Raw genomic sequence first — 18870 nt, 5'->3', positions numbered from 1 at the left:
GTTTGCGCGGTCCGATTTTCCGGTGGGTCTAAAGTACAACGACGAGTGTGCGCCTGTCCCTTTAAAACACACACAAGAGTCCACATGAGAGAGAGACAGACAGAGCTTAGGGACAGACAGACAGCCAGGATACAGTGTAACGACTAAAGAGGGCTTTCAGTGCCCTCAGCACTGCACACACTGCACATGGCGAGGATACATTGAGACCAGGGATAGCTTGAATGAGGACAGACATGTTGTTACATTGTATTCTGATGAAGAAGAGAAGCTACTGCAGTTTGTGACAGTTAACTTAACTGTCACAAACTGAGTTAAGAGAGAGTAGCCTATACTGTTTTTGACAGTTAGAGAGTAGCCTAGTGTTTTTGACAGTTAGAGTAGCTTACTGTTTTTGACAGTTAGAGAGTAGCCTAGTGTTTTTTGACAGTTAATAGAGAGAGTAGCCTACTGTTTTTGACAGTTATAGAGTAGCCTACTGTTTTTGACAGTTAGAGAGTAGCCTACTGTTTTTGACAGTTAGAGAGTAGCCTACTGTTTTTGACAGTTAGAGAGTAGCCTACTGTTTTGACAGTTATAAGAGAGAGTAGCCTACTGTTTTGTTTTGTGACACGTTACTTTGTAACCAGGTTAATAAGGGCTACAGTAGCCTATTTTGGGGGACAGTGTCGGTGACTTTGTAACCAGGCAAAAAGGATACAATTCTCTAGTGTTTTGGGGAGGAGGGGGAACATTGACATTGTACCGAGAAGGGGACAGAGCCAGCCGTCCATCCAGAAGAGGACCATCTCTGCTGTACATCCAGTAAACCCAGAACCAGCATAGTGAGTTTTGTGGCATGGTGTTCCCAACACTCAGAATGGTGACAGTGTGCAGAGCGCTTTGCAGGTGTGTATGCTGCTTCACTTATAGTTGTTTACAATGTATCTATAATAATGTACTAATAACAGCCTTATTGCATGGCAATATGTCTTTATAAGACTCTGGGAGTGACAAATGTAACCATATAGGCGATGTTGGTAACTGTGACAGTAGCTAGCAATATTGTCATGTTGGTAACTTGACATTTTTGTCAAGACTCCATTTTTGCCATGGACATAACAAATGAGTGGACGATAATATTACCAGAAATACATTAATAGTTAACCGTGAATGAACAGGTCTGTAACTCTGAGAGTGTACACATGGAACCAAATGGACCCTCACAGGTCTGTAACTACAAATGGAAATTGGACAAATGGACATTATGGGTCCATTTGGTTCCATTTATACACTCTCAGAGTTATGGAGGTCCATGAAATTAAAACATTAGAGAACCATAGTACTAGTTGGACTCCTAATAGTAAATCAGTGTCATACATATTCTGAAGATAACCTGGAGACTGACATTCTGTAATTGATAAAAATAAGATCATTACACATTTGTGTAAAAAAGAAAAGCAATTTTATACCATTGATTCATTGATTGAATACTTTATTAGCAGTTTGCATAGGAAATGCGCAGGACAGCACAGTACACTGATACAAGGTCAACTATTAGGATTTAAACCCAGGAACGCACAAACCTTTGCACACACATTTGTCCACTCCATGTATGGACATATTGATGACCCCTGACTGTGAGCATTTACACTGATTTAGGGGAGATCTAACATAAATAAATCTTTCAGGCATATTTTCTGAGGATGTACTGTATATGGCATGGCTTAATGGTGCCTTTATTTGGCCGCAGAATCACATCTCTGTTGTGAGTTTGTAGATCTGCTATGTTTTGTTTAAGGAGTAGTTCACCTCCAAAGTGTATATTTTTCTTCTTTTTTCTATTGATTACTCGCGCCATGGAGACTTGAGTTCAATAATATTGTTTTGTATTTGTCACATTCCTAAGACAAAAGTTTGATGATAGTAAATGTACCCCCATTGATTCCGGATGAGGACCTGAATGTATTTGGGTCCCCATACGGAATCAACGGGGGTACATTTATCAATAGAAATGTATCAATAGAAAAGGGTCATTTTGGGGGTGAACTACTCCTTTAAAGGTCTTAATGTTTTGAATTAAAATTGCATATTCTTTAAAACATTCTAACAACAAAAACTTGAATGTTGGTCCCTGACACAACATATTTTCCTTTGCCAGTCAAATACGGTGGTTTTGATTGATTGACTGAATACTGTAGGCCTACTTTATCAGCATAGTAAGAGCACAGGACAGTACAGTTCAGATACAAGGTCAACTATATAGGATTTAAAACCAAAAAGAAAGCACTATGGCTTATTTACACTGGGGTCCTCTGTACTCAATTCATTGAGACATTATGGACTTGGCTCTGCTTGCATGCATGTGGGTCAAACTATTTGAAGAACCACCAGTTTATGATAATGAGCATGTATTTATATAACGTCATAATATAATCTTACAAGCGCTCCCCGCGTGTTTTCAAACCTGTGTAAAGTAAAGTGTCCATAACAAACGGAGCATGGTGGCACAAGTTATGGCTTTTTACATACATGTGAAGCACATGGTGCTGCGGGTTATGGGTTTTAACATACAGAAACATGTGAAGCCCTCGCGTGGTTGGAGTTCCCAGCCAGCTTGACCTTTTGGAATTTATGACTTCTTCAGGGAGGGGGGGCAGACTTTAAACACACACACACACACACACACACACACACACACACACACACACACACACACACACACACACACACGGACACACACATGGACACACGCACACACCGGGGAGCAGGTTCACAGCCTGTTCATTTTGACAACAATTTTCATTTAGTTTTTGTCATATTTTAGTCGTCTGAATTGTTCGACTTTTCAGTCTAGTTTTCTAGTTGACTGAAATGCCGGCAGATATTAGTCGACCAAATCTACAGTCGGTTCACTCGACTAAAGCGTATATCGACCTGCCGTGAAGGCATCCTATGCTGATTCATACTGGGCTGTGGGACAAAAATAGCAGATCTACAAGCTCACAACCCGGGGCACGACAGTCGAGCGCAACCGAGCATAACATGACTTTATGTCTTTTAGTCCTACTGGATCTCTTCTCTCCTAGTCCCTCCCTGACAGTTTAATCTAGTTTTTATTTGTTGACGAAATTGTCAACATAATGTAGTCTTAGTTTTAGCCGACATAGCTTATTTTTTTATTTCGTTTTTGACAAAAGGCAGTCAAGGCCGTTTTTTATCATAGTTTTTGTGAAGAAATGAACACTAGACAAAATACTAGACCACCAAGTCTTGAGTTATCAGCTTGCTTGGCATTGCTTTGGCTGTACGTATACACTATCCCTGAGTCAAATAATGTCTCCAAATGAAATGCCACTAATACATTCATTAAGTACTAAAAGTGTGAACTGTGTTGACCTTTGTTCTGACCTTGTTAAAAGTGTTAAATAGCTCTATAGCAGGGGTCTTCAACAGGGGGTCCGGGACCCCTAGGGGGTCCTCAGAGTTACAACAGGGGGTCCTCCAAATGTTAGTTTGATAGAAACTTTTTTTCTCCTTTTTTATATTAACCACTTTAACCCTAACGTCCTTATTCTGAGAACTGTAGCCAAAAATAGCAGATCTACAAGCTCACAACGTAGAGGTGTAGAGGGGGAAAAAGATCACACTAAGTACAGAGTAAAAGGTCAAGTTTATTAAGTATTGACAGTTCAAGTGGTTAAATATCTGGAAACGCCAATTTACATGAACCCAAGATACACTGATGATTGTGCTGTCAAACGATGAAACTATATGGAATCTATGAACAGGTTTTGGGGGTCCCTGCTTTGAAGCGTTGAAGACCCCTGCTCTATAGAATGATATTAATCATTGCTATGAAGTGTGTATTCAGTAGGGTTACGAAAATACCAACACTCCATAGCAATGATTACTATCACAATATAGAGCTTTAAGTTGTTGTTTTAACTGTTAGTGGGGAAACCTCATAATATGTCCAAAGCTGTTCCTTTTTAGGATCCAAATTCAAAAATAGCAACGGTTGAAGATCTACAAGCTCAAAAGCTTGTAAGCCTGTAGATCTGCTACTACTTTTGACGCTGTATTGTGATCAAGAAGGGGGCGCTGTCCTTGATTTACAAAAAAAATATCACAAAAAGTTAAATTATGGAGTTGAGAGGTTATAGCAACGAGATGCAGTAAAGATATTTAAAAATGTAAATAATATATCAATGTCACGTCCCTCTCAGTCACGAGACATGTTTTTCCTCCTTGTTAAGAGTGTGATTTACACACGGTCGTACGACGCCGTATAAATTAAACATTACACTCCTGACACCCACACAGTTTCTCCCTCAACCCCTGACCTTTTCCTTTGAAGTGCCATGGACTCGGATTCCATTCCTCTGGGCCTGTCTGTCTGTCTGTCTGTCGGTCTATCGGTCTGTCTGTCTGTCTGTCTCTCTGCCTGCCTGCCTGCCTGCCTGCCTGCCTGCCTGCCTGCCTGCCTGCCTGCCTGCCTGTCTGTCTGTCTGCCTGCCTGTCTGTCTGCATGTCTGTGTCTGCATGTCACAGCACACAGGCTTAACCCTTGTGTGAACTTCAAGTTGAGTAAATGTCTCTATACAAGTGGTTCCCAAAACCTTTTATCTGCTATTTTCATTATTCTATTCAGTGTTATGATATGTATGGAACTTCTATACATTATATTTGAACCGGGGACACCCCAAAGTTAGCATTATTTAAACTGGAGACCCCCCCAAATAATTATGTTTCAAGTCTGACCCCCCTAGTCCGAGGCCGAGGGTTTTGGACAAAAATTGTGCACTTTACAATAAAAGCATGATATTTGGCACACAGTTAGAACATGCCATATGGAACATTTTTGGCTATAGATTTTTCTTGGGAAACTTGTGGGAGCCAATCAAAGTTGGGGTCTCATTGACTTTACCATACAGTAAAATAATACAAAAAATAATTCTGCTATTTAGGCCTAACCTATAGAATAGGGCTAAATCAGAAATTAGCCTACAAAACAAATATGTTGCTACATACTGTACATGTACTGTAAGCCCCTCCCAAACAGCAAAATGTGTTCCCGGCCTGAATGGGTTATGTAGCACGTGAGGGGTCAAACTAGGGTGGGGGGGATTCTGAATCCAATGCAAGCATTTGTTTTGCACGAAAAAACATTCCTTTCCGAAAAACTGTGAAAAGTGATGACTCATCACTCAACCATAGTTTTGTGGGGTTTCACTCAGTTTCATAGATAATTGTGAAAATAGAAGATCTACAAGCTTGTTGTGAGCTTGTAGTTTGCCAACCGACCCACAGGGTGAGAACCACACACACAACCCAACACTGATCTCTTTGGATCGCTAAGAAGCCAGCAAGGGAAAAAGGATTAGAAGTCTGGCCTGTCTGGTCTTTTTCTGTTTGGCATGCTGATCCTGTTGTTGTCACTGGACCTTGGATGCACTGTGTTTCTGTGAGGCATGCTGCTGCTTGTGTTGTTGGACCTTGGATGCATTGTTTGTGGCCGTCCATCATCATCTGGACTATTGTTGTCATTGTTGTCGTTAGCACATACTCTGTGGACCGCAACAACATCGCCTTTGGCTTCTTCCAGTGCCTGTATGAGTAGTGACAAACACCCTGAAGAAGGCAGTTTGCTGCCGAAACGTTGGTTTCCCGATACTCTGTCTGCGTCCTAAAATAAATATTGGCACTTTGGCTACAAGTGTGTGCCGATGTTTTTTTGTCTTTTAAAGACTACTAAAGCGCCCTTTTGAAATGTCAGGCCCTGCCTCTCCCATAATCTCTGCACGTCCCTGTTTAAGGTGTGTGTGCATTGATGTGTGTTACTGCAGAGTGAAGATGACCCTGTGTTGATGTGCTACTGTGTGTTACTGTGTGTTGATGTGTTGCTGTGTGTTGATGTGTTACTGCAGAGTGAGGATGACCCTGCAGAACGAGGCTGTGGTCGCAGCCAGGAACTGCAGCTCCTCTCCCTCCGCTCAGAGCTCCAGGAACGCTCTGAGATGGGACCTCACACCTCAGGTACGGGTGGGTGTGGGTGATATGGAAAAATACAATATCACGATATGTTTCCCAGCTGAGCTGTATCACGATACACCATCTTATCACGATTCTTGTTCAAGTTACTTAACACTTAACAGTACAACCACCTATAAGTAACAAATAGGTATAGGTAACAAAAAAAGGAGTAACAGGTCCAGGGACTCATCCAGGTGTTATGCCTTATGCCTTAACGTCTTTGCCTTTTTTTACTATATAGACATATTCTTTTTAATATTTCAAATAGCTGATCTGCAAGCTCACAACGTGCAGATGTAGATCAGCATTTGAAGTATTTAAAAATGTTTTTCAAAATAGTAAAAAAAAGGCAAAGAAGTTAAGGCATAAGGCATAAGACCTGGATCATAATAGAGCCCAGTCTGGGTTCCTTTTGGGAGGTCTAAATTGACCCTTACAAGTATGTACCTCTGACAGTATACAAGTCCATTTTGTTTCATTTGTACACAAAGTGTCGGTCTGACAATGGCCAAAATGATTATTTTATCATTATTTTACACTTTTTGTGGTCATGTTTTAATAGAAATACATGTATGAAGCTTATTTTTTTATACGATATTTTCAAACATTATTTTTATTTTAGCATCCGTTTTTCAAGAACAAGTTGACTATAGCTCCTTTAACAATTCCACATGATTTGTTATAAGGCTGCCTCATTGTATCATGATATATATGATATCTCTGACAAGGCATATCGTGGAGACGTTGTATCGTCTCAACGATATTTATCACCATATCACCCATCCCTACCCTCAGGACATCAGGAGCAAGACGGACTCCCTGGTCAGGAGGATCAAGCAGCTCTACGACCACATCGGCTCTCTGAGCATAGAGGAGGTTTCTGTGGAGAACACTCTGAGAGCTCTGGCCCTGGCCAAGATGGAGTACTGCTGTAAGTCTATTGTACCATACACTATACACTCTGAACTGTTACTATACACTATACACTATACACTCTGAGAGCTCTGGCCCTGGCCAAGATGGAGTACTGCTGTAAGTCTATAGTACTATATACACTATACACTATACACTCTGAACTGTTACTATACACTATACACTATACACTCTGAGAGCTCTGGCCCTGGCCAAGATGGAGTACTGCTGTAAGTCTATAGTACTATATACACTATACACTATACACTCTGAACTGTTACTATACACTATACACTATACACTCTGAGAGCTCTGGCCCTGGCCAAGATGGAGTACTGCTGTAAGTCTATAGTACTATATACACTATACACTATACACTCTGAACTGTTACTATACACTATACACTATACACTCTGAGAGCTCTGGCCCTGGCCAAGATGGAGTACTGCTGTAAGTCTATAGTACTATATACACTATACACTATACACTCTGAACTGTTACTATACACTATACACTATACACTCTGAGAGCTCTGGCCCTGGCCAAGATGGAGTACTGCTGTAAGTCTATTGTACCATACACTATACACTCTGAACTGTTACTATACACTATACACTATACACTCTGAGAGCTCTGGCCCTGGCCAAGATGGAGTACTGCTGTAAGTCTATAGTACTATACACTATACACTATACACTCTGAACTGTTACTATACACTATACACTATACACTCTGAGAGCTCTGGCCCTGGCCAAGATGGAGTACTGCTGTGAGTCTATATAGTACCATACACTATACACTATACCCTATACACTATACACTCTGAGCATAGAGGAGGTTTCTGTGGAGAACACTCTGAGAGCTCTGGCCCTGGCCAAGATGGAGTACTGCTGTAAGTCTATAGTACCATACACTATACACTCAGAACTGTTACTATACACTATACACTCTGAACTGTTACTATACACTATACAGTATACACTCTGAGAGCTCTGGCCCTGGCCAAGATGGAGTACTGCTGTAAGTCTATAGTACTATACACTATACACTCTGAACTGTTACTATACACTCTGAGAGCTCTGGCCCTGGCCAAGATGGAGTACTGCTGTGAGTCTATGGTACAACAATGATAACTGAATGAATGAATACTGCTGTGTGTCCTATACACTAGTACTATACACTAATAACTTTACACTTTGAGAGCTCTGGCCTTGGCCAAGATGGAATACTGCTGTACTAATAACAAAATGAATGAATGAATGAATGAATAGCCAATGCCAAGATGGAATATAGTTTCACTACAGACAGACGGACAGATGGATGAATGAATGTTCCCATGCCAACATGGACTATAGCTAAAGTGTAACTAGTCTGAGTCTGTTACCTGGTTCTGTGCTTTCTTCATTTTTGAGCGGTGGTCACACCGTCTCCATAGCGTGGCCGTGTGTGTATCCGTGTGTGTGTGTGTATGTATGTGGGTGGGTGCGTCCGTAGCCTGAGGTATTTAGCCTGCAATACCTTTTCTGACCACACATGTTAAGGGAGGGGCGCTGTTGTTCAGGCCAGGCACACTCACATTCACACACACATGCACGCATGCACGCACGCGCGCACACACACACACGCAGCCTCCACCGCTCAGTTCACACAAGTGTGATTTTTATTTTTGTGTAACACATAAACATGTGGTTCTCAAACATTCTCATCTCAAGCACCCCCAATCTTTCAGATTTTTCTTGAAAATACCCAAACTACAAGCCAAATACATTTCATTTTGTCTGGTCCTTGACATGAAAAGGTTTGAGTAACCACAGATTCCTGCTGATCTCTTATCGAAGTGAGTTGTATTTGAACCCCGCTGCAGCGTCGCGTCATGTCCTGGACTTCCCCCAGTACGTGTCTCCCTGTAAGGAGGTCCGCTCTGCCAGCACCGAGGCTGACAAGAAGCTGTCAGAGCTGGACGTGGAGCTCAGCATGAGAGAGGACGTCTTCCACAGAGTCATAGCATTACAGGTAACACATTATGAGAGAGGACGTCTTCCACAGAGTCATAGCATTACAGGTAACACATTATGAGAGAGGACATCTTCCACAGAGTCATAGCCTTACAGGTAACACATTATGAGAGAGGACATCTTCCACAGAGTCATAGCCTTACAGGTAACACATTATGAGAGAGGACATCTTCCACAGAGTCATAGCCTTACAGGTAACAACCAGGGGCATAGTTCCGCCAATTTAAAACGAATCCAACTACTACTAAAACTTCCGCTAGTTGCGCTGTTTTCCCCCGTGAGGTACCAAAAAGAATTGTCTACATTGGACCCCATTCGTTTTCCCCTTTGATTTTCTAACCTTAATAAACGTTGTCATAAATACTTTATGGTTCCTGTCGCTAGTGAAAAACTCCCTTTCAATCACCATGATATGACTTTTGTGCAAATACGGTCCCATTTATGTTAAAATTTACGATAAAGTTGCGGGGGGCGTGGCCAACTAAACTCATACTAGCCTGCTGTGTTCTTCTTCGTGTGCTGTATTTCGGGAGGCTCAACAACACATTCTCCCATGTATCCCTGCGGATGGCAGCCGGATGGCAGCCAATAGCATGCCTTGTGATTCCTGGGGTACCATTAAAACAATGATGGCGATATGGACGGCTTCGCATCGTCCATATTCTTTTTACAGTCTATGGTAACAACGTACACATGATGGAGAGCAGGGGTGTCACACCACATTCTGGGCCCTGGGTACAAGGATTCACTGCGGGCCCCCCATGAATGTTCTTCATAGGGGGAGGAGGGGGTTTAACCCATTTAGACAGGGGACGCATTAGTACGCGTTATGTTGTGCTTTAGCTATTGAACGGTCCGCGCTGTGAGCTTGTTGATCTGCTATTTTTGAAAAATCTTGATTTTCTCTCAAACCTTTTCATGTGAAGGACCCCCAAAATTATATGTATTTGGCCACGGACCCCCATACCAAAATATTTAGTTCCAGGGACCCCCCAGAACAAAAATTTGAGTTACAAATGTTCGCTTAAAAAATACATATATTCAAAGATTTGCACACATTTTCACGACTCGCACTGTGAGCTTGTATATCTGCTATTTTTCAATAGCTAAAGTATAAAATAATTAAGGCCCCTCCACCTTGGGCCCTAGTAACTCAGTCCCACTTTTCCCCCCTTGTGAAGCCCCTGATGGAGAAGAATGGTCTGTAAGTAGAACATCTTATTTAAGGTTACAACGTTTTCGACCTGCATGGCCTCCCGTGTTAACTGTGCATAGCTGAATAGCAGGCACGTGCACACATAGACATCAAAGGGGGCTTAATGAGCCTCTGCCCTTTTACCCGTCTGTAAAAAGTGTCCTCTCCAGACCATGAATGCAGTTTTCACTATGATGAAAGAAATGCAAACGCCCTCTTTCCATGCCATACCTGAAGGCAGCATTCAAGAGAATTGCCTTGTCCAAACTCTCCTGAACTTGAATGCAGCATCTTATGTCGAAAGAATTGCCCTCTCTGTGTAGAAATCCATGCCGTTACGCCACCTCTCCAGTATTGACTTGATTATGCTTTGTTTAGTGTGGTATAAAGCACCGAAAATAGCGGCCCTCCAAGCTCACACCCACGCTCTCACGTTGGGTTGAGAACCACTGCTATAGTGTGATTGTCAGGGGTCACCCTGTCCCTCCAGCTCTTTGATAAATAGAAGTGAATAGAATTTAAGGGGGCACGGTGGCGCAGTGGTTAGCGCTTCGCCTCACAGCTAGAAGGTCCTGGGTTCGATTCCCGCCGGGGGACGCTGTGTGCACTGGGGTGTGTTCCTCCCTCCGCGTCATCAGCGCCCACACACTAGGTGGGGTTGGCGATAGGGCCTTTCTGTGTGGAGTTTGCATGTTCTCCCCGTGTCTCCTAGGGTTGATACCCTCACAAAAACATGCAGTAATCCTGGTCTCAATAATGCCTCCCCCTGGCCAGCCGGGACGCCTGATGGAGGGGAAAGGAACTGGTTGGAATAATGTGTTCCTTCCACGTGCTACGTCCATCCCAGGGAAATCCCCCCTGTCAGGTGAAAAGAAACAACTTGGACTACCCATGCATTGAAGGAAGCATGAGGTCAGTCTGTTGTCTCCCCAGGTGCGGCAGAGGGAGAGCAGAGCTCAGGATTACATAGGCAATTGGCACTGGGTGAAAATGGGTTACAAAATCGTGGGATAAAAACTAAGAGAGAAAAAAAAAGAAGTGAATAGAATTTGAAATGGGCCCTAATCTAGAAAAGGTTTGAGAACCACAGGTTTGGAGCATCCATCCATCCATCTTCAACCGCTTATCCGCAATCGGGTCGCGGGGGTAACAGTTCCAACTGAGACCTTCATATTTCTCTATCCTGAGCAACTTCCTCCACTCCCTCAGGGAGTATACCGAGGCGTTCCCAGGCCAGTTTGGAGATATAATCCTTCCATCTGGTCTTTGGTCTGCCACGGGGTCTCCTCCCAGTGGGACGTGCATCGAGGACCTTCCTAGGAAGGCGCTCGGGGGGCATCCGTACTAGATGCCCCAACCACCTAAGCTGACTCCTTTCCAAGTGTAGGAGCAGCGGTTCTACTCCAAGTCTCTCTCGGGTGACTGAACTTCTCACCCTATCTCTAAGGGAGATACCAGCCACCCTTCTGAGAAAACTCTTTTCGGCCGCTTGTACCCGAGACCGAGCATGCTATAGACATACAGTAGGTGCTGCATGCAGACTGTGCTGCTATATAAAGCCTACACAGTGTGAGAACGGATATCATTTGACACTGGGTGAGTTCACATTTAGCACGGCAGAGACATTTGATCTCATAAACTCCTTGATAGCATGGGAGAGCTGTAAGTTTACACCTGAGGGCTGAGGCCACTGTCACCCTAAATCATCATGTCTGACAGAGAATTATGACCGTACTGTACTGTACATGAGAATTATTAGCATACACACATGTACCATACATTAGTGCTGTAGCCCAGGGGTCATCCATATGTAAAATATGACAAATGTATCCGTGGCAGAGACTTGGACCAGTCTGTGGAAAACTTTACACACAATTATGGGGTGCGTTCGGAAATGCGCACTCAACGCGCTGGTGTGCCATGTTGTTGTTTTTTTTATTCTGTGCACTTGGTGCGTTATCGTTCGGAAATCCAGTGCACTGCGCACCAGGTGTGCTGAGTGCACGCACTGAACGACCCTTTGTCGAAATTCAAAAGAGCGAGATTTCCCCATTATGAGTCCACTAGGATTGCAAATGTTTTATTTGCAAGGACCCCCATAACTCTTGAGAGTGTCCAAATGGACCCTTACTGGGTCCATTTGGTTCCATTTCAATCTCTCAGAGTATACTTTTTTTTTGTTTTGGCCCGGATCACTGGTGTTGCGGTCTAGGCTCTAAAGCTGCCTGCCAGTGTGTCGCGGGTTTGAGTTCCGTTCCCGACGACCTTTGCTGCATGTCACACCCTGTGTCTCTCTCCCTCATCCCTGTACAAAATCTTTGAAAAAAGTCAATCTACAAGCTCCCAACGCATTACTTTGCAACACATTGTGAACTTGTAGATCTGCTATTGTCATGTAAAATGTAATAATGTCTTTCTTCTTTTCATTTAATGACATGGCCACAAATAGGGATCGATTATGTTATTAATTGATTGATTGATTATTGTTTGTTTTATAACTGTTAATTGTGCCAAATAGATTGAGATGCAATTGTATGATATTGCATACATTTTTACATTTTATTTAATGTCATACTTTTCAGCAAAAGTACCGGGACGTCCTCACGCGTGAAGAAAGGAGATTTGCGGACAGAATCATTACATTAGGAAAGCGTAACGGACTGCATCTATCGAAGGATGTACAAGAGGTAACGTAGCACTATGTCACACTCAAGAGTTGTTTTGTTAAAGGTCATGTTGTTGGTTAAGTAACATTCTCCTGTGTGTCTGTTCCTAGGACATAGAGCGGACGTCCAAGCGCATCAGTGAACTGGCCATCGAGTTTAACAAGAATCTGAACGAGGAGAGCACTTACCTGGTGTTCTCTGAGTATGAACTAGGTGAGTCTATGGATTAAATTTATCCTGGGAATGGTACATGGTAAATGGTGCATTTATATACAGTGCTTTTATCCAACTAAGGTGCTTTACATTGTTTTGTTTTTTTTCTCTGTTAAGCACTTGTGCTTCATCTTCTGCTCTGTAAAGCGCTTTGAGCTGCATTTCATGTCATGAAAGGTGCTATACAAATAAAGTTTTATTATTGTTATTATTCACCCATTCACACACACATTCATTACATTCACCCATTCACACACACATTCATTACATTCACCCATTCACACACACACATTCATACACCGATGGCAGAGGAAACCATGCAAGGCACCAACCTGCTCACCGGGAGCAACTAGGGGTTCAGAGTCTTGCTCGTCTCCTTCAGGTCGGAGACTAATTTATTTTAATTAGTATTAACATAATCTCTGAGACCTGCCATATCATTCTTCATCGAGGTTCTGAAGCTGTCTAGCTCTTGTTTCACGTCGGTCCTGATGGCTTTTATGTCGGCGTGTATTGCAAGCATGCTGGCTTGCAGGCTTTGCATGGGTTACCCCCCAAGCCTCCATGTTGTCGTTGCATTTTTTTTCCTGTCGTTTGTTTGTCAAAATGTTCCAGTCGTTGAGTTGATTTGCTCCTACTCGCACGTTCACTTCGTTCATCCCCGGCCATTTTCACGTTTAAACTTAAAAAAATGCGTAATTTAAGGGGATAAAATAGGCCTTGTCTGGGAGCTCTCCTTCTACACAGCCGGTCCCTCTAGCGCCATACCCGGAAGTCCTCAGAGTCTTGCTCAAGGGCTCTTCCACACTAACTCTGGGGAGTATATATAGATGGTATCTGCACGGTTCTAAAGTGACAATTTAAGGACTTTTTAATACCTCTAGAATGACAAATTAATTGGTCAAATTGTCAAATATAGAGGCAGAAATAGATCTGTGTTATACGAAATGTAATGCCTCAACTCTTGGTGCTGGTCAGGGTGGGGGTGGGGGGTCCCCAGTTAAAATATGTTGTTTACTTGTTGCTCTGTCTCTATACAGGCGGTCTTGCAGACAGCTATATGAACCTTGTTGCTTCGTTTCTATGCAGGCGGTCTTGCAGACAGCTATCTGAACAGTGTTACTATAATGCTTATTATAGTGATGTACCTTGCTTATTGTAAATCGCTTTGGATTAAAACCCATTTAGGCCTAGGATTATTGACTGCTTTAACTATTGAAAAATAGCAGATATACAAGCTCGCAGCGCGACACCGAGTGCCGAGCTGCGAGCTTGTAGATCTGCTATTTTTGAAAAATCGTGAAAATTAGAATTTTGACCCGATTCTATGAGTGTCTTTTGAATCCTTCTAAGGTTTCTATGTCAGCAATCTGGCCAGCCATCGTCAAAGAAAAGGTGATTTTCACTTAAATGGAGCTCAGTTAGTCTGTTCTTGAAAGACTGCTATGTCAGTGGTTCTCAAACCTTTTCATTGTTGCTGTGTTTCCATACAGGCGGTCTAGCGGACAGCTATCTGAACGGCCTGGAGAAGACAGAGGACGGCTGTTATAAGGTCACTCTGGGGTATCCTCACTACTACCCTCTGATGAAGAGGTGCCACGTCCCAGAGACCAGGAGGAAGATGGAGAAGGCCTTCCACAGCCGCTGTCTACAGGTAGGAAGAACTGTCTACAGGTAGGAAGAACTGTCTACAGGTAGGAAGAACTGTCTACAGGTAGGAAGAACTGTCTACAGGTAGGAAGAACTTTATAACGGATGTGGACATCTCTGCTGTCTCTGCAGAAACCAGACACAGTTAATAATGTCCAAAACATGAACATGAACGCTACCTCCCGTCTTGGACTGCTGTGGAGAATCAAAACATATGTGTAATAATAATCACGCACACCCGGGCCCTATACTGTATACCCGTGCATGCCAGTGTCTTAAGGAAATATCCATGTGAGGTGGGGTCATTTCCTACAGGCCTACTGTACATGTGAAATATGTTGGGTTTATTTGTTTATTTGTTAGGATCCCCATTAGCTGTGCCCTAAAGCACAGCTAGTCTTCCTGGGGTCCTCATATAAAAGCAGTACATACTTTTAAAAACATACATTTGAAACATACATTACATACATACATTTAATCCATCATACAAAATAAATATATAAACATATATAACTAATTAAAAAGCATTAAAAACGTTCCTACATCCTACAACAGATATTTTCCCAGGTGTTTCTTTATTGTCTTTTTGAATAGTGATTTCTTTGTCAATTTGGTCATTGGCAAAGTATTCCAAGTTTGCATTTCTCTGTATTCTACTGTATGCCTCAAATCATTTGTGTCTGGTTTGGGAAGTGAAAACCGGCCTTGTGTTGCCTGTCTAGTGGCATATATGTATATGACTCCAAATAGTTTTTTAGCTGACTCTACCTAAATAGTGGTGTTTTGGATTGTAGAACCTTCCATATTATTGCAGCAGTCATTTTGTCTTCAACCTTTAGCCATTGTAAATCAAAATGCATGGTGATGATGTTAGTTCTGAATGGACACTGGAGAGCAAGCCGTGCTGCCTTGTTCAGTTTGCTTAAATCTTTCTTTGCAGCATTTAACCATATCATTTGGCAGTAATCAAGTTGTGAAAGAACAAGTGCTTAGTACCATTTTCCATGTGTACCATGTGGAGAGATATACTGTCAATACGATGCAGCACATTAACATTTCAGGACATGAAAATTAAAATCAACCCAACACTACCTCATCAAAGTTGTTACGGTGACTTTATGCATTGTCAAATATCATCGTCAAAATATCATCGTCAAATCCAGCTGAAGTGCTGTTAGGAGCGATATGGTTTTCTGTCTGACTTGAGCAAAACACCGACTTACTGGAGGTGTTTTTGACCGACAGTTTGAGAGTCCAATGGACCTCCTTGTAATGCCGTACTTGATCACACTACAGCGTTGAAGACCTCTGATTTTGAAGAGATTTTGAAAAATAATTACGAAAATATTTATATGTCCAGGCCTGTAATTTTGACATTTTAGGGGCAATGCCACAGGTCTTTGGTGTTGAGGGCACAAAGGACAAATGCCAGGGCAGAAAGGCCATCAAATAAAACAAGATTTCCATTTAAATAATTCATTTAATTTAAGGGTTACGATTTGATGACTATCTGCAGTGAAATAATGGTATTTACAATGTGATCCATGCTCAGCCCTGTTCCTGGATTGGTTTAAGGATGGGGACTCAGGGGAGTTAAGAATTCATAATCTCAACAAAAGACACTGGTGTCTACATGACCAGAACGAGACACCGGTGTCTACTGTCTACATATTGACCAGACAGAGACAGAGCAGAAAGTGGTACAGTCAGCTGGGGCATTAAGGCCACTGTGGTCTCAGGTCATGCCATTGATTTGAGGGGCACAAGGCCAAACTGAGGGGCAACGACGGCCATGGTCTTCATGGCCTCCCTGAAATTCCTGGCCTGAACATGTCCATACATGGGACGGCAGAGGAGTTGAAAAGTGATTTTTAACATCTTTTTGTGTCGTTCAGGTGAACACACGGACCCTAGAACAGCTCATAGAGCTTCTTGTTGTGTTGTACAGGTAAACACACTGATCCTAGAACATGTTGTTGTGTTGTACAGGTAAACACACTGATCCTAGAACATGTTGTTGTGTTGTACAGGTGAACACACTGATCCTAGAACAGCTCATAGAACATCTTGTTGTGTTGTACAGGTGAACACACTGATCCTAGAACAGCTCCTAGAGCTTCTTGTTGTGTTGTACAGGTGAACACACTGATCCTAGAACATCTCATAGAACATGTTGTTGTGTTGTACAGGTGAACACACTGATCATAGAACATGTTGTTGTGTTGTACAGGTGAACACACTGATCCTAGAACATCTCATAGAACATGTTGTTGCGTTGTACAGGTGAACACACTGATCCTAGAACATCTCATAGAACATGTTGTTGTGTTGTTGTACAGGTGAACACACTGATCCTAGAACATCTCATAGAGCATCTTGTTGTGTTGTTGTACAGGTGAACACACTGATCCTAGAACAGCTCCTAGAGCTTCTTGTTGTGTTGTACAGGTGAACACACTGATCCTAGAACAGCTCATAGAACATCTTGTTGTGTTGTACAGGTGAACACACTGATCCTAGAACAGCTCCTAGAGCTTCTTGTTGTGTTGTACAGGTGAACACACTGATCCTAGAACATCTCATAGAACATGTTGTTGTGTTGTACAGGTGAACACACTGATCCTAGAACATCTCATAGAACATGTTGTTGTGTTGTACAGGTGAACACACTGATCCTAGAACAGCTCATAGAGCTTCTTCTTGTTGTGTTGTACAGGTAAACACACTGATCCTAGAACAGCTCCTAGAGCTCCGGGCCAGGCTCTCCAGTCTCCTGGGATTCAACAGTCATGCCAACTATGTGCTGCAGATCAACATGGCCAAGAATGATGAGAACGTCAGGGCCTTTCTAGGTAATGTCATCCACTCCACTCTACACACACACACACACACAGGCACGCACGCATGCACACACACACACACACACACACACACACACACACACACAGGCACGCACGCACGCACACACGCACGCACGCACGCACGCACGCACGCACGCACGCACGCACGCACACACACACACACACACACACGCACAGGCATGCACGTACACACACACGCGCACACACACACACACACACACACACACACACACACACACACACACACACACACACACACACACACACACACACACACACACACACACAGGCATGCGCGCACACACACAGGCATGCGCGCACACACACACACACACACACACACACACACACACACACACACACCATGAAAAAAACTGTGTGTCCCCGTCTGACTTTGTCATTCTAATCAATCTTTCTCCACTTGAGCTGGATTTGGGTAAAGTGATGATCACATAAGGATGCAAGTATCTGACAATGTATGACAAAGTCACAATACCAAGTTAACTTTAATGAGATGGGATTGTTTAGTTTTAGATACATCCTGTGAGAGACACTAATATTTGTGTACTTTTATTAACTCATATTTTTACAGATACATTCTATGAGACAATGTAATCGTTTTATTAACCCACATTTATGACTCTTCCATTAAACAGATGAGTTCTATGAGAAGCTGAAGGTGTTTTATTAACCATTAAACAGATGAGTTCTATGAGAAACTGAAGGTGTTTTATTAACCATTAAACAGATGAGTTCTATGTGAAGTTGTTTTATTAACCATTAAACAGATGAGTTCTATGAGAATGTTTTATTTACCATTAAACAGATGAGTTCTATGAGAAGTTGAAGGTGTTTTATTAACCATTAAACAGATGAGTTCTATGAGAAGCTGAAGGTGTTTTATTAACCATTAAACAGATGAGTTCTATAAGAAGCTGAAGGTGTTTTATTAACCATTAAACAGATGAGATCTATGAGAAGTTGTTTTATTAACCATTAAACAGATGAGTTCTATGAGAAGCTGAAGGTGTTTTATTAACCATTAACCCTTAAGTTCTGTTCAGATTCACTACACCTTCGTTCTGTTCGGGTCATTTTGACCCGGTGGATATTTGGTTTAAAAAAAACAACACTAATATAAATTTTAACTTAACAAATCATCATGATACATTGACTTTGACTCAATACCAAACAATTCATATGATATATTTGGTAAATGTTTGCATTTCTGCTTTGCTATATCACATTAAACACTGAAAGAGCTAGGCGTTTTTACTGATTTAGCTGAAATCCATGTAAAAAAAACTACTTCATTTAATACTGGGCAATATTGCTCATGCTTATAG

At 42.3% G+C, this 18870-nt stretch overlaps 1 protein-coding gene across 3 annotated transcripts in view; it reads left to right on the top strand.

Annotated features, from left to right (window-relative positions):
• Positions 1-234: 234 nt before the first annotated feature.
• nln (neurolysin (metallopeptidase M3 family)) overlaps positions 235-18870 on the top strand; it is a 59020-nt gene continuing 40384 nt past the window's right edge. The window contains exons 1-9 of one of the 3 annotated variants that reach the window (XM_080743205.1): positions 235-885; positions 5907-6015; positions 6808-6943; positions 8789-8937; positions 12717-12821; positions 12911-13013; positions 14507-14667; positions 17380-17515; positions 18351-18373. In XM_080743205.1, the coding sequence (XP_080599331.1) occupies positions 836-885; positions 5907-6015; positions 6808-6943; positions 8789-8937; positions 12717-12821; positions 12911-13013; positions 14507-14667; positions 17380-17515; positions 18351-18373 (972 nt within the window). In that variant the 5' untranslated portion in view covers positions 235-835. Of the gene's footprint in view, positions 886-5906; positions 6016-6807; positions 6944-8000; positions 8032-8788; positions 8938-12716; positions 12822-12910; positions 13014-14506; positions 14668-17379; positions 17516-18350; positions 18374-18870 lie in introns of those variants that run through there. The other 2 variants (XM_080743204.1, XM_080743206.1) reach the window with 2 other exon arrangements.

This window comes from Nannobrachium achirus (genome assembly GCF_963921795.1).
Source record: "Nannobrachium achirus genome assembly, chromosome: 15".
Lineage (NCBI taxonomy): Eukaryota > Metazoa > Chordata > Actinopteri > Myctophiformes > Myctophidae > Nannobrachium > Nannobrachium achirus.
This window is presented reverse-complemented; position numbering and strand designations above follow the sequence as displayed.